General features: G+C 35.0%; 1 protein-coding gene across 3 annotated transcripts in view; it reads right to left on the reverse strand.

The window, feature by feature from the left end:
• DENND6A (DENN domain containing 6A) overlaps positions 1-16467 on the reverse strand; it is a 61155-nt gene that overhangs the window by 34341 nt on the left and 10347 nt on the right. Inside the window, exons 2-9 of one of the 3 annotated variants that reach the window (XM_059161264.1) lie at positions 15148-15227; positions 12072-12110; positions 11924-11966; positions 6114-6226; positions 4070-4150; positions 2677-2782; positions 1984-2063; positions 609-671 (exon numbers count right to left, since the gene is read on the reverse strand). In XM_059161264.1, coding sequence (XP_059017247.1) covers positions 609-671; positions 1984-2063; positions 2677-2782; positions 4070-4150; positions 6114-6226; positions 11924-11966; positions 12072-12110; positions 15148-15225 — 603 coding nt within the window. In that variant the 5' untranslated portion in view covers positions 15226-15227. The remainder of the gene's footprint in view (positions 1-608; positions 672-1983; positions 2064-2676; positions 2783-4069; positions 4151-6113; positions 6227-11923; positions 11967-12071; positions 12111-15147; positions 15228-16467) is intronic. The other 2 variants (XM_059161262.1, XM_059161261.1) reach the window with 2 other exon arrangements.

The following is a 16467-nucleotide window of genomic DNA, read 5'->3' on the forward strand; positions in this document are numbered from 1 at the left end:
AATATCCATCTTGTAATCTATCCTTTTAAGATTCTCTTCATCCAGAAGCAGCCACAAAGAGAATAGGTCTTACCAATCTCCCCTAACACAGTACAATGTCAAGGATGACAGATTCCTTGGATAAAGCATTAACCCAACAATCAGATAGTAGATTAATTCACAACTGCCTGAAATATTACCATAATACAACAGGCAAAATTAGTTTTCCTACTGCTTTCCATTTTAATTCAATTCAAACAATGGGAGTGCTAATATACCAGTTACACATTTCAAATAAAAACTTCAACCCCACCCATGAACAGATGTAGCTTTAGGAGAAATGAAAGACAATCATAACTACAGAATCCTTTTGACTGAGTTTCCTACAAACAAAAGTTTGTTGACCTCTCTTCTAAGAAGATGAGAGGATTTATGTATTTTCCCCTAGTCCTCATAGTTACAATATAAATTCTGAGTTCTCTGAGTTCTTATTACAAAATTATTTAATGCGTATTTCAGTAATATTCAGACATATACCATATACCCAAGAAACTCTGCATCTGCTAGTTTTAAGAATTCAGTTAAAGAGACTATTTATGGTAGATTATTCTACCACAGTGCCACACTACCTGCTGAGTTAACTGTGCTATTTGAGTTGTCCCAGGCTTGTCATGACATGTGGGAATCCGTACCTTAAAGAGAAAGAGAAGAAATTAACTTTGGCTACAAAAGAATGTCCTTTATATAATTCTGAGTCCCATTACAATGAGGGATCAGAAACACTCTTACCACTAAAAAAGTATACTCAGCAATGCCTAAAAAGCCATAAAAACAAAGTATCTGTATCAGACTTTACAACTACAGTCTCATTAATCTTTAGTCACAGCAGAAGGTAAGTGAAACAGGGGAGCCTGGGTGGCTCAGAGAGTTGAGCCTCTGCCTTCGGCTTAGGTCATGGTCCCAGGGTCCTGGGATCGAGCCCCACATCAGGCTCTCTGCTCAGTGGGGAGCCTGCTTCTCCCTCTCTCTCTGCCTGCTGCTCTGCCTACTTGTGATCTCTGTCAAATAAATAAATTAAAAATAAAATAAAATAAAAAAGAAGGTAAGTGAAACAAAATCTCCATATTCCCATACACATGGAAATCACTAACCCACTGAGAAGCAAATGTGCTGGAAAACAGAAAAAGGGCATCAGCTTCATACTGCTTCCTGTTTATTGTTCCAGTCTTTGCTTCATTAATACATACACACCCAAACACACCCTCTCAAGCTTGCCAAAGTATGGGATAAATCTAACAGGAAACCATGAGAACTTTCAACCCAGAGTTACAAGTACTACTTTTGATGATCTCCCAGGGGAAAAAAACAGAACACATCCTACAGAAATGAGTAGATCTAAAAACAGAGCATTGCAAAAATAAGTCCAACTTGAAAATGAATTGCAAAAGCACTTAGGGAACATTCATACAAATCCTTTGAGCAAAATGTTACTACACTATGAAAGGAAAGGAAGGGAAAGGAAAAGAAAAGAGAAAAGGAATGGAAAAGAAAGGAGAAGTGAATAGAGCACAATACCCTGGGATGGACATGTTTGGTCTGGCATTACACATTAAGATCATTCAAACCTAAGAACCAATGGCTTTTCTCATTTCTTTTAATTTTTACTAATTCATACCCAATTCTACAAAGCATTCTGCAATTCCACCGTCTCTGGAGGGCCACAGAGTTGCAGAAGTCTAGAAGGTGGGATTTACATTCACATGTATTAAGTAAGAATGATACCTTTGTGCAAACTCTACAGGATGAAATGAAATAGGTGGCCCCTGGAGTTGTGTGACTAATGGCTCTGTACAGTAGGAGGAAGTGTGATACCTCTGTAACTCTTCACATACAAGTGAAAGCGGTAACAGGACTGGACATCACTAGAAAGTTAAAAAGCAAAACTCATCTATGAACTTCCTAGAGTTCCTCAGAAAATGAGACAAATGAAATAAAAGATATTACCTTCATTACAACCCCCATAATAGGCAGGTGTAATGTCTTCCCTGGCACTGGGGCAGGCCATCGGTCAACGTCATTACAAGCTGAAAAATAAAATATTTCCTTATTATAAGTTCCAATATTAAAATATGAAAAATGAAACATGAGAAATTAGAATTCCTTTCTATAGAGCAGGAAAAATATACTGGGAAGGTGGAAGATAAAAGGTAAAAGAAAAGTAAAAGTAGTGAAAATATATTACATTTCATCAGAAATATACCTGTGGTCTAGGATATAAACTGGTTCATCAATTTTTGAAAGCAACAAAGTAACAGGTTTAAAGGGAATTTTCCTATTTACTTATTGCTACTAAAATTAGCTACCAAAAGCATACCACCTGATAGAGGCCTCTATAAAGTGACAAAGATTTCTGTTTAAATAGTACTCCAAAAAGCAGAGCTATCAACTCCGTATTTGTTTATTATTACCCTAATAAATAGGCATCATCTATGTTGCAAAAGGAGGTACTAAAAGATAAGGTCTTTTGTGTTCGTAGGAAGAGGTGCAGAATAGTTTTATACCTCTCTCCTATCATGGAGCCCTTAAAATTCTTAATGAATTTTTTTAGAATGTCAACTTTATATTTATCAGCCATTTCCAGTAAAATTTTTAAAACTCTTGCATAAAGGTATCTAACTCACACAGTGTTTAACTTACCTGCTTCCAAATAAGGTTCACTCTTTTCAAAATACTCTGGTGCTATCTGTTTGAGCACAGTGTGAAAAAAATGAATATAAGGAAGTTTGCTGATCAAAACCAAGGACTGGAGAGAAAAAAGAAACATGTTTTTTTAATTTTCTTAATGATTATAACTTAAACTTGTCATTTCTTACATAATCAATTACTAATGAGCTAAATTCAGCAAAAGTGTGGATTCATAATTTCCTATTAATAGACAAATGTCATGGATAATTTCTAAGGCCTCATTACTATTTACATTAGCAAAACAGTATCAGAATTAGCCAGATGAAATTCTCCTAATACAGAAGGAGCAAACTGTGATGCTTTTTCAAACTAAGACCTATGACTGTTGTATTTTAGTTTTCAATAGTCATAGCCATATACTTAGAAATTGTGACTTGGGGTGCCTAGGTGGTTCTGTCAGTCAAGCACCAAACTCTTGATTTCAGCTCAGGTCCTGATCTCAGGGTCCTGGGATCGAGCCCCACATCAAGCTCTGCACTCAGCGTGGAGTTTGCTTGTCTTTCTCCCTGACCACATGCTCGCTCTCTCTCTCTGCCCCATCCCTCAAATAAATAAATGAATAAATAAATAAAATCTTAAAAAAAATAAATTGTAACTTTATAGTTGGGTCACTTCAAATATGGATGATGCCCATCTTTTTCATCCATGTTTTTTGAAAACTACTTTTTATTTTTCCATCCAATATCAAGTAGTAGTCAAGGCACATTCTAGTTACAAAAAGTAAAGTTGTGTCCCTTTAGTTAGGATTAAATCAGAACCAATTTTTTGTTTAAATGGTGGTTAGAAATATTTTTAAAGTTTATTTATTTAAGTAATCTCTACGCCCAACATGGGGCTTGAACTAATAACCCCAACACCAAGAGTCACATGCTCTTCTGACTAAGCCGGTCAGGTCCCCCTAATTTATTTTAAGGAAATAAAATGACTGTACAGTTAGAGTGGAAAGAGTAATGATTAAGATGTTGCTACAGTGTATTTACTGACTCTTAGGTGTTTCAAAAAGATACTGCGGGCTTTTATTAGTTGTAATAATATTACAATCATCTGTTTATCCTTTCCCTCATTACAAAATGTGAAAATTAAACAGATTCTTCTGGCTTTGGGAGTTTCATACAATATCTATAATTTACCACCAGGAAACTAGCACAGAGATAGCAGAATGGCAAAATTCACTACTAGTTAAAAATCTAGGGACAAGTGTCTATAATCTAAAAAAGACAAAAATAAAACGTAAGTTGTAGTATGTTTAAAGATAAAATATCATTCAAAGACTATTCATCCTTACAATTTCTATTTTTTTAGCCACAATATAAAAGCATTTTTCCTTAGTGTATATGAAATTTACCTTCTGGAAGTAGCCTCTTTTTAGACTTTTATCTCGAACTTGTCGGAAATATACATATCCATAAAAATAAGCAGGATCCTTCTATGAAAGAAGTGACAAATAAAAAAATACATATTGCCATCCTTTATTATTAACATCATGCTGCTTTATAAACCTGAACTGAAATATAAGGTATACACAAAGAGCTAGTTATGCTTTTCCACCAACACAAATAATCATGACAGTAACTGGCAGATCCAAACCTGCTAGCTTGCCCAAAGGGGAAATAATTATAACTAAAGTACTGAAGTCAGATTTTTCCCACTACAGTTTACTCAGCTTATGTTCTTTGTTCATATTTGTACTAGTTAATGGAAGTCAGAAAACAATCAAATTCTGTTTTCCCCCAATGCTACTTATATATTTTTTAATTGTGCCTATAAGTAAGAGTTAGAGATAGTCCTAGTAAAATGAGGTATCCTATTGTAAAATTTCAAGAGAGAGAGAAAAAAGGAGTTAAATGCCAATGTGAATCTTACAAAGCCAGTTCTATTTTTACCTAATAGAAATGAAACACCAAAATGTTTATCAAAATACAATTTGAAAGTAACTACATTCCAAAAAACATAAGAAGTTTTTGTAACCTCATGAAATAAACTTTGACCCAGTTTCTAATTGGATTGTTACTCTTTGCTCAAATATTTATTAACCACCTGCTTAGAACAAGGCATTGTATTACATATTAGAGAAGTTAAAAGATGCTTCAAATACAATTCCTGAAGGAGCTCTTAATCTAAAGAGGGATGAAAACAAAGCTCAAGGCGGGTATATAGGAAAGAACACAGTGTTACAAGGAGGCCAAGAGGGAAGAGATTACAGCTACCTATGCAGATCAGTAAAGATTTCATGGAGGCAGCTGTTTTTAAAGTGGGCACAGGATGGATATGATTTAAACAAAAGCAAAGATTCCAGGTTTATAGAGCCAGGAGTCTGAGCAAAAACAAGGACAGACAGAAAAAATACAAGCTACCTCAGGACAAAGCACATAGTTCAGTTTGGCTTAAATATGGTACCTGTACAGAAAGGAGATAAAGTTGGAAATTGGAAAAGTAAAGTGCTTAATTTGTAAGGCCCAAAAAGTGAGGATGAGGAAACAGTACTATCATTAGTTCTTTATTCCTTAAGCAATAGACAGTCCTTTTATATTTATTTTTATATAATATATATGTATACTTTAGCTAGCAACACTGTGTAAAATACATGACATTGGAAAAAACCCGCAAAAGATGGGTTATCTTTGGGCAAGTTTCTTCTCAACAGCCCTCAATTCCCTCATTTGCACAAGGAACTCTCTCAGAAAACTGTAACTCTCTCAGAAAACAGTTGAAAGAATATGTTAATAGCAATATCAAAAGGTCATGGAAAGAAGTAGATGGTTATAAGACATTTTGACAGTAATATTTTTGCTAACTGGGAGAGGGTTCCTGTCATTAGAAGAACCAGGGAGGTAAACTGCAAAAGCTGATTTTAGGCAAATGATTTCATACTGGATGTGCTGACAGGACATGCAGATGGAAATGTTCCTCATGCAGTTAGAGACAGAAATGTGGAATACCAAAAGAGACAACACTCTCAAATCATCTGAATTATTAAAATTGCCTTTAATAAATAATAAGTGTAAAACAAACCTCATTAAAAAATCAAAATGAGACAATTATAATTATATCATGAAGTAGGGAATCTTCAACTCTGAGTGATATTTACTGGTATAATACCACCTCAACTCCACATCTAAACAAAGAGTTATAAAAATTGAAGGAAAACTACCTCAACATTCTGATCAATTTCTATACTTCACAACAGCATTATGTGTTTCAAGAATAGTAACTTTATAGAGTTCCTTTCTTTCGTGAGTTGAATCCTTATACAATAGACTCACTTAGGAAATGTAGCACTATAATATAGTAATAAGACAAAAGCAAAATATTTCTGAATGCTATTAAGAGGTAGCTGAGTTCTAAAGTTTCCTCTCACGAGGACATTTTTCTATTACTACTTTTCCAACCTTTAAGTAAACTGGTAAATCTTTGTCATAATGATCCAGAAGACAATGCAGTGACACCCTCCTTCCAGAAGATTGTCGGAATCTAAAACAAAACTGGGTATCTCCAAGACAACCTAATGAAAACAAAAATGAAAGTAATTAAGAATAGCATAGTATAACATTTCTTTATCCAGATTCACCAAATGTTAGCACTAAAAAGGTCCTATGAATTGTTTAAACCCATTTTATTATGTTTTAGAGAAAAACTGGAGATTCTGATTGTTCAAGTGACTTGTCCAAAGCCATCTTTGTTGGTTAGAGGCACAGCCATTAGCAAAACATACATCTAAACTCCTAGGTCTCTTTACTATTTTTCCTATTCCTATTTTCCCCCATTTAATTTAAAAAATCTTTAAACTGTTTGCATTTAATGTTGACTCACAAACATAATAATGAGAAAAAGAAGCCAAATACAAAAGAACATATACTGTTCAAATCCATTTATATAGTTGCTTGTTTTTCTTTTTTAAAAGCAGGCAAACTATAGAGTTTAGGGATGCATGGTTGGGTGATAAAAGTATAAAGAAAAACAAGACACTTATCACTGTAAGAATCAGGACTGTGGTTGCATTTGGAGGGGGTGGGAAATAGTGCTCAGGAGGGGACATGAGGGGGCTTCTAAGGCACTGGCAATGTTCTATTTCTAGACCGTGTGTGTGTTTTACATTTCACAGTGGGAAGGTTTTTTTTAAAAAACATAATATAGCAGACTCAGGAAGTGCCCATGTAAGAGATTCACTATTTTCATCATTTTAATTTAAAGAGTTTTTTATTTTTTTCACTCTATTTTTGCTTTTCTTAAAATCAGAATAATGGCAATTTTTAAATATGCTACAATTTTTTTTTTTTGCAATTTTCACATGACACTGCCTCACTGGAATGTAGGGAAATATAGTTATAAGAACAGTCTTGAAATGCCAATTTAGAACTGGCAAGTATGGGTCAACAATTATCTAAATTTAACATTATCAGTGATATAATTCTGTGAAGTGTTTCTACAGAAAAATGATACCTATATTCATATCTGTCTGCATAGAATGTCTTTAATTTCATTAGTCACTCATGGAAATTACTTAGATTTCTGTACCAGATTTAAGATAATCATTTCAAGCCTCTAAAAACATAATACAGATATCTTTGTCATATGTTTTGTATTCTTTGTTAATGATGCTATAATATCTAATAAGTGGTCCTCAGCTGCCAACATCTCCAAACACATCACAGCTACCTTAATGCGTGGTTAATCATTCATCAATATTTACTACTGTAGAAATTATAAAAAATATTTAAAAGTCTCTTAATGAAGAATCCTAGTTACCTGTGTAAGCTATAATATGTGACTAGCACACTAAGACCCATGCTGTCTGGCATGCATCTCTACCTATTTTACTATATCCTCCCTGAAATTTATTTTTGAAGATTTTATTTATTTAGTTGACAGAGAGAGATACAGCGAGAGAGGGAACACAAGCAGGTGGAGTGGGAAAGGGAGAAGCAGGCTTCCCGCTGAGTGAGGAGCCCAATATGGGGCTTGATCCCAGGAGCCTGGGATTATGACCAGAGCTGAAGGCAGATGCTTAATGACTGAGCCACCCAGATACTCCAAAAAGTTTTGACTAATAAAGTTTTTAAACATAACCACTTCTAGCAAACCTCTTAAAATATGTAAACTTTACCTGAACTGGCAATAATTACAAAAAACCATAAATAGTCTAAAAAGTAAAAGACACATTAAGTAGCTTTTCACTGAAATTCTTTCTGGTTATTATATTTAGAACTAATAAGATTATACTAAATATGAAATATGCTCAGGATTTTATTACTTACTATTATACAAAGAAGTACTTATATTTCTTTAGCACATGAAGTTCTTAACAAAGGAAGCAGAAACTTGGTAACACATTTAAGTTTTTAAAAAGCAACTAAGTATATAAACCTAAATGCAATCATAGAAATTAATATTCCTTTGGTGGTAGAGGAAAGAAACACAGGGGACTGGAGGATAAGTGAAATCAGTTTCTTGATAGTTTAAAAATAAAGAGAATACATGAGACCTGAGATAATGGAAAATACTTTTAGCATTGTTTTAGTTCAAGAGATTTATATGTTGATTGTTCAATTTTTCCCTTTAGAAGACATTTAAGTATTTTGTTCTCTGTTTTTGAAAGAAAGAAAAGAAATTTTTTCTTTATTTTTAAAATGAACAAACACTCAATAGCATTCATCAAAAGGGAAATGCAAATCAAAACGACAATGAGTTATCAACTCACACCTGTTAGAATGGCTAAAATCAAAACAGAAAAAACAAGTACTGGTGAGGATGCGGAGAAAAAGGAACCCTTGTGCGCTGTTGGTGGGAATGAAAATTGGTGTAACCACCGTGGTAAACACTTTGGAGGTTCCTCAAAAAATTAAACATAGAACTACCCTACAATCTAGTAATCATACTACTAGGTATTTACCCAAAGAACACAAATTCAAAAGGATATATGCATCTCTATGTTTACTGTAGCATTATTTATAATAGCCAAATATGGAAGCAGCCCAAGTGCCCATCAATAAATGAATGCATAAAGAGGATGTGGTGTGTATACATGCACATACACATGCACACAAATCACATCTTGCACATTTATATATACACAATGGAATCTTACTTAGCCATAAAAAAAGAATGAAATCTTGTCATTTGCAACAACATGGATGATCTAGAGAATATAAAGCTATGCGAATGAGTTAGAGAAAGACAAATACCATACGATATCACTCATATGTGGAATTTAAGGAACAAAACAAAGGGAAAAGAGAAAAAAACAAAGCAAGAAACAGACTCTTAACTATAGAGAACAAATAGATGGTTACCAGAGGGGAGATGGGTGGAGAGATGGGTAAAATAGGTGATAGGGATTAAAGAGTACACTTACACTGATGAGCATGGGGTAAAGTACAGAATTGTTGAATCACTATATTGTACACCTGCAACTAATATTATGCTCTATGTTAATTATACTGGAATTAAAACTAAAAGCCCAAAATATTTTCTTAAGAAAGAAAAAAACCCCTGAGAAATACACACTGATTTCTCTGAGACACTTAATATGATAGAGCAGGAAAATGCATGGCTCATACTAACAATAAAGATCTATTTTTTATGAGGTTGTAGGGTATCAGGATTGCCTTGTCCTTCCTAGATATCATTTTCTGCATGGCAAATGTAAAAAATCTGATTGCCAGGGAGCAGGTAGCTCAGTCGTTAAGCGTATGCCCTCAGCTCAGGTCATGATCCCAGGGTCCTGGGATGGAGCCCTGTATCAGGCTCCCTACTCAGGAGGAAGCCTGCTTCTCCCTCTCCCACTCCCCATGCTTGTGTTCCCTTTATCACTTTGTCTCTGTCAAATAAATAAATAAAATCTTAAAAAAAAAAAAGTCTGGTTGCCAATCTGTACTGTCAGTTGATACTTCTTTAGTAACCTTCAGTGTGTAAAGGGACAGACCTCTGAAACACAAAACAGGAGCCATTTACCTCAACTAACAAGGCTAACATGCCTAAAGCCTTTTTGACCTGCTGAACTATCTTTCTGACCAATTCTGTACAATTCTGCTTGTGAGTGCAGCTTGTCACTGGAAAGTTCTCACAGCATACCCATGATTTGAGAATGGAGCCGGGTGGTTAGGGATTTATAGCTGTGAGAGTTTTATTATTTCTTTTTCACAAAATTCAGCATTTCTTGTATTTCTAGATGCTATATATCTGTTTCTTAAAATCCAAAATGTGGCTTCTAAAGATAACAGTCACTCAAATGCAACAAGATATTGAAACCTAAAAACAAACTAACCCAAATTTTTTTCTAAAGTCACAGGATCTAAGGTCTGTGTGGACAGCAGGTGGAGGAAATGGAGAACTGGCAAATCACTCCACTGGGAATCCCAAAAGCATTCTTTATCTGCATACCAGAGAGTCTAAATCTTGTTTTACTTTTTTTAAGTGTGCACCATGGAAACAAAACTTAAATTATGATTCTTTCCTAAAGACTGCTCTACTGTACCTGGATTTCCCTCCTTAACAAATAAAAGCTATTTTGGGAAAAATTAAATCTACTTCAAAGTTGGCAAAGGAATCCCAACATGCATTTCATAAATATCAGTGAAACAAACTGGATAATCAACAACTTAGAAGAGCACTCTCAAATACACATAAAACTCACAGCCTACTGCTGTCTAGCTTAATATTCATCTCCTAAGATGGCAAGGTGTCCTTTTTAAAACCTTTTGTCAATTTTATTTCTAAGTATCCACCATACTTTAAATAAAATGAACCCTAATTCATTTGATGTGCAGCTTATAAAGAAGGCATTACAAAACATCTGAACATCATTCAAATGTCTGAAATACTGAACAAATTCTGATTTTACATGGAGTTACACTTGAGTCTAAATTCGAACTAAAAGGGACACAGGGAGGGACTGACTACAAAACTAAAAATTAAAAAAGGCTATCCAAACAACATGTAATTAGCTTCTTAGCCTTGAAGATCATGTGGAGAGGTGAAAAAGAGCCATGAAAACCGGCTGTGATCTGAAAGAGAAGAGTGTGCAGTGTAATCCACTGTGACTCCAATCACATAAAATCAGTTCAACCTGTAATGCATAAAACTCAGCTTACCCCGAGTCCTGGAAGTCCAATCCAACACTCACTACATTCAGAAGTACATGCGTGGACTTTGTAAGGAAATGAGGAATGATCCTATAGGACTTCTCTATCATTATTTAATTAATAGGCAAACATACCAAGAGATTCTAAGAATTCCAGATTAGAACACAAGTCCTACTGGGATTTCTCAAAGGCTTTCTTTTTTTTTCTTTTTTTTTTTTTAAGAGGCTTTCTTTTTTTTTAAACCAAGATACCATTTCTTTTTCACATAATTCCTAAAACCTGAATTGCACATGTATATAGGAAAGAACTCTAGAAGCATTTATAAGGAAAGGAGAAATTAGTTTAAAAATTAAAATATCAAATCTCCCAAATAAGATGAACTAAACTGAATTAACAGGACATTAGAAGTAACCACAAAAGGAAAGGGAACTGGAGTGCCTTTGCTTCATAGGGTTCTAACTGTGTGTGGTCTAAGATGTGGAATGTTCTGGTCACTAGAAGCCTGAAAAGCTGTTTTGAAAGGGAAACATAAGAGGTAACCTGAAAGATTTCAACAATTAGGACCACACAAAGGGAGAGTTTGAAAAAGACCAGCAAAAACAAACTTGATAGTAACAGCAAACACTTACACGGTGTTTTTTATATGCTAAGCACTATTCCAAATGCTTTATGTATATTAACGCACACAAACTACTAAAGTAATTGATGGCCATGCTTCATAACCAGATTCACCCTATTGTGTATGTGTGTGTGTTTTAACTCACTGCTTTTACAGAGTTCTTGGTAAGCTTCCAAATCCTGAACTGAAAGTAAACTACCTACTATAAATCCCCAAACACACCAATGTTGCTGGTTTTCAATCTCTTCACTATTTCAACATTTTATTGCTCCTTGATGTTTTACCTCACTACAACGTAAGTTATTTTAAAAGTTGAACAAACTAAAATAAAAAAAGACATGACTGGCATCATAAAACTGAGAATCACAATCACTGACTTCTTAGGTGGAAACTGAATTTGCATTCTAACATTCTATTTCAAACCATTTTCATATATTAAGAGTATAATCAATATGCTTAGTAAAAAATTCAACAAAAATACCACATGAAAAATAGTTACCTGAATTTGAATCTGGAAAAGACAAATAGCAAATATTGGTTTTCTGAAAAAGAAAACAAAAGCTATATATACTGACACACACACACACACACCAATAAAAACAAACAGAATATTACAGCAGACTATATGGAGCAATATTTTTACTTACTTCTTTATCAGTAAGTTTGGAATGCTGAGGATAAATTACCTGGAAGAAAAAGAATTAAATCTTGTTAGACAATATACTAAGTGTATATTTTAGACATTAGCAGGTACTTCTAGTACTGGTTGGCTACGGTTAAATAGTTTCAAGAAATAGTTCGCAAACTTCCAATAATGACACATGGGAGAAACTGGGAGAACTGAGCTGGATTTATATTAGGAAAAAAAATTTCCGAGTCAAAGTTACCTCTAAAAGAATGGTGAAATCTTGGTTTATCAAGAATAATTTACCAACTGAATTACTAGTAACTTAAAGCTTACTGAGTCTTGTCTTTGGAAACTGAAAAGCTAAAGAAAATTCGATCTATCAGCTGGGTAGTACTCAAGAAATAATGATGGTCAATCGATTCTAAGAAGTAATGTAAATACCACCTACTTATTAAAAGAAAAGCTGTTAAGAGAAAATGATTATCTATAGTTTAAGAAATCTCAAAGGCCATCTCCCACCATAAAGTCTATCCTAATTTCCTCCAATCCCTTAAAAAAGTCATTGCATTTTCTTAGGACAGGTCAGTTTAGTGCCTGTAGTGATCATAGCCACCTTCTGAGGACACTCCTGCCCCAAAGCCACTGCAAAGGAAGCAAGAATAGGCCAGAACAACTCCTGTCAGAATAAGCACTAGTAAACACCAGACCCAAAGGCAGTGACTCTATAGGTCAGTCAACCAACTACCTAGATGTGGCTGGGTGTGAAAATTCTGCCCAAAAGAATACAGTGCTCAAGTGGACCAATCCAGACTCTCTTGGTAATTTAAAGAAGAAAAGAGATTAAGAGCAGCAGATTGGGGCGCATGGGTGGATCAGTGGGTTAAAGCCTCTGCCTTCGGCTCAGGTCATGATCCTGGGGTCCTGGGATTGAGCCCCGCATCGGGCTGTCTGCTCCGCGGAGAGCCTGCTTCCTCCTCTCTCTCGCTCTGCCTGACTCTCTGCCTACTTGTGATCTGTCTGTCAAATAAATAAATAAAATCTTAAAAAAAAAAAAAAAGAGCAGCAGGTTAGTGGCTGATGGCAAAAAGGGGAGAAAACAACACAGAGTAGCTAAATTATGTTAATGTTGGGTTGCTAATGTGGGGATCCATGATTTCCCACTTCTGGAAGAATTCATGAGTTCTTCCCATTCCCCAGCTGCCCCAAAGCCTAATAATCTTCCATTTCCAGATATAACATATAGTAGTATCACATTATAAACCATATTTAAATGGTTTCATACATTTATTTCACTTAGCTAGTCCTCATAATAATAGACAAGGCCAGTAATAGTATCTCCACTGTATATATAAGAAAATTAAAGTAAGAAGAAAGATGGAGAGAACTAATGCTTAATGAGTATCTTCCAGAGTTTTTAATTTTCACAACAATTCTGTCAATTCTCCTTGTCTTTACAGAAGAGGGGACAAGTTCACAGTAGTTAAATAACTCTTCTGAATTTTACTTATTTAGTAAGTGCCAGAGGTGGGCTTGAACGTAGGCCTGTCTCATTCCAAAGTACACAAGCCACCGTTCTTCACTCCACCCTTAGCAGTGATCATTATTGTGCAATCACAGCCCTCTTTCCCCACTAGCTAGGATGTGGCATATCATCCTTCTCTCAATCTAGGGCTACGGGGAGGATCTAGAGAGCTGATACATTACATGAAAACCCATCTACCATTTCTGGAATAGAGAATGACACCAAAGCCAATATTCTCTCTACTTATTCTGCTTTTGCATCCCGTGTTCTAACCAATCGAAATTAACCTCTGTTTCACAATTCATGAACATATGAATCTGGTCTGTTTTGTTCACTACTCTATTTTTACACCTAGAATAGTCTCTGCTGCATAGTAAACACTAAAAATAGATTTCTTCAATAAGTGGCTATACCCTTAAATTAGTTCAACACCACAATATTTAATAATATGTAATTATTCTTCACACACACATAGATCTCCCTTGCTTCACCTTGAGACCATTTTACCTTGTTACCTTTCAAGCAGAAATGGCAAACTTATAACCTATTTAGCCCTATTTTATGTAATTCTCATTACATGTAAATTATACCAGAGTTGTCATCTTGGTATATTTAGCAGCCTGTAGTAATAGCTTTACCTTAGACTCTAAGCTCAGTTTTATGTGAATGTCCTTCAGATTTTTCTTTCCTGAAATTAAAGTTTAAACTCAAAAGCAAATATACAAAATTTCACTTTTTTGTTACCTAAAGACTTCACAATGGTTCCTCTGGACTTTGGTCTTGTATGGTTTAAAATACCAGCATGACAATATAGAAAAAAATGTTGGTATGTTTTACCCACATATATGAGTAGCTTGAATATATATAATGTGTGTGTGTGTGTATTTAAGGGGTTTAAGTATGCTATATATATTTAAGTAAGCTAAAAAGATCTAAGAACTATATAAACTATCAAGTCTGCCCTTTAAAAACTCTGATTGTACTAGATTATCAAAGAGTATTCTAGAATTTCATTTTAATGTACTCCATTAGGACTGCCCAGTGTTCTAATTCAGAATAGATGAAATACTCAAAAAGGAGTAATGTACCTTTATATGTTATAGGTATGAAAATGTCCACAGTGTACTGAAGATAAAAAAAATAGAGGGGCACCTGGGTGGCTCAGTCATTAAACCTCTGCCTTCAGCTCAGGTCATGATCCCACAGTCCTGGGATTGAGCCCCACATCAGGCTCTCTGCTTGAGGGAATCCTGCTTCTCCCTCTCTCTCTGCTAGCATTCCCTTCCTTACCGTGTCTCTCTGTCAAATAAAGTCTTTAAAAAAAAGAAAATAGAAAAAAAATCATACTTATTTTTAAAACTTCAATTAAACTCCCCAGGGAAAAATTTAAAAAGTAACCACTGCCAAGTATCTCAAACTGCACAAATTGCAACCATTACTAGGTTATCTATGTACATTATTTATCTTGTAAAAAATAATGTATAAATTTAAGTATGGGCAATCAATGTTAGTTTAGTCAGTTAGCTCCTGATAACTATACAGGCATTAATCAACTGTGGATTGGCCCCAGTACCTGGAGACGCCTCTCGCTTGAAGTTTCCTCTCTCCACAGCTCAAGTCCAGGCATCTCTGTCCCCCAGGCCACTGGCATTCCTGGGAGGCATCAAAGGGGGACAGAGAGCATCAGCTAATGTCACCCTGGTTCTGTTACCTATGTTAAGATCTTCCATGTTATAAGAAATAACGGAGAGATGGCCAAGTAATAAGCCAAGAAAAAAGTAAGTTTCATTTGATATCATTATTAAGGCCTAAAAATGATAACATAGCATAAATATCTCACATCATGATGTAATAGGAAAAATGTACCCCGGGGAAAAAATAATAATATACCTACTGGAAAAGAGTATTACAAAACCGTTTAAATCAGGTTATTCTCTTCAAAGGTATGTCTATCTGCCACTTGCCCCTGCATATCCTAACATTCCCACCTCAATGCAGAAGTAATTATGGGTCCCAGGAGAAAGAAAATTAGGAACACCAGTTAACTTACTGCTAGTACCACTCGGACATGGGGAAAATTCATGCCTGTCATGCATCCCAGTTATCTGTGAATGGATGCTTGCCTGTTGTCATGTCATTCAGTGTCTGTTTCCATTGCACAACCCTACCCTAGCATCTCAGGCCCAGCGAGACTACATCCCAGGCCATCCCAGGCCTGCCCTGATTTCCTACATTAACATTAATCACATATAAATATCATCAAAACATCATTAAAAAGAGGATTAATTTCAAAACTAATAAGAACCCTGGCTGCCTATCAGTCCATGGAGTGTGCAACTTTTGATCTTGGGGTTGAAAGTTTGGGCCTCACACTGGGTGCAGAGATAACTTAAAAATAAAATCTTATTTGGTTATCTATTTTTAATTTTTTTTTTAAGTAGGCTCCACACAGAGCATGGAGCCCAATGCAGGGCTTGAATTCACAACCCTGAGATGAAGACCTGAGCTGAGATCAAGAGTTGGATGCTTAACCAAGTGAGCCACCCAGGTGCCCCCAAAATAAAATATTTTTTAAGAAGTTATGTTTTCAAAGATTAGACAAGAATACTCATTCCAAACTGAAAATGGAAACTATTTACAGGCAAAAAACAAAAACAACTAAAAAAAAACAAAAAACAAAAAACAAAAACCAACTCTACATTTTTCAATTGGTTATGTACTGGTTATTTTTAAAAACTGGCTGGAAAATATCTTAAGATATGTTAAACATAATATCTTTTAAAAGGCTTTTTAATATGAAAAATAAAGCAATGACACCCCAGTAGCAGTGAGTATACCTAACACTGAGATGCTGATTGCTAAATACCATTCTGAAATAAAAAGAACCAGGGCA

Source organism: Mustela lutreola, chromosome 2 (genome assembly GCF_030435805.1).
Source record: "Mustela lutreola isolate mMusLut2 chromosome 2, mMusLut2.pri, whole genome shotgun sequence".
NCBI classification, from domain to species: domain Eukaryota; kingdom Metazoa; phylum Chordata; class Mammalia; order Carnivora; family Mustelidae; genus Mustela; species Mustela lutreola.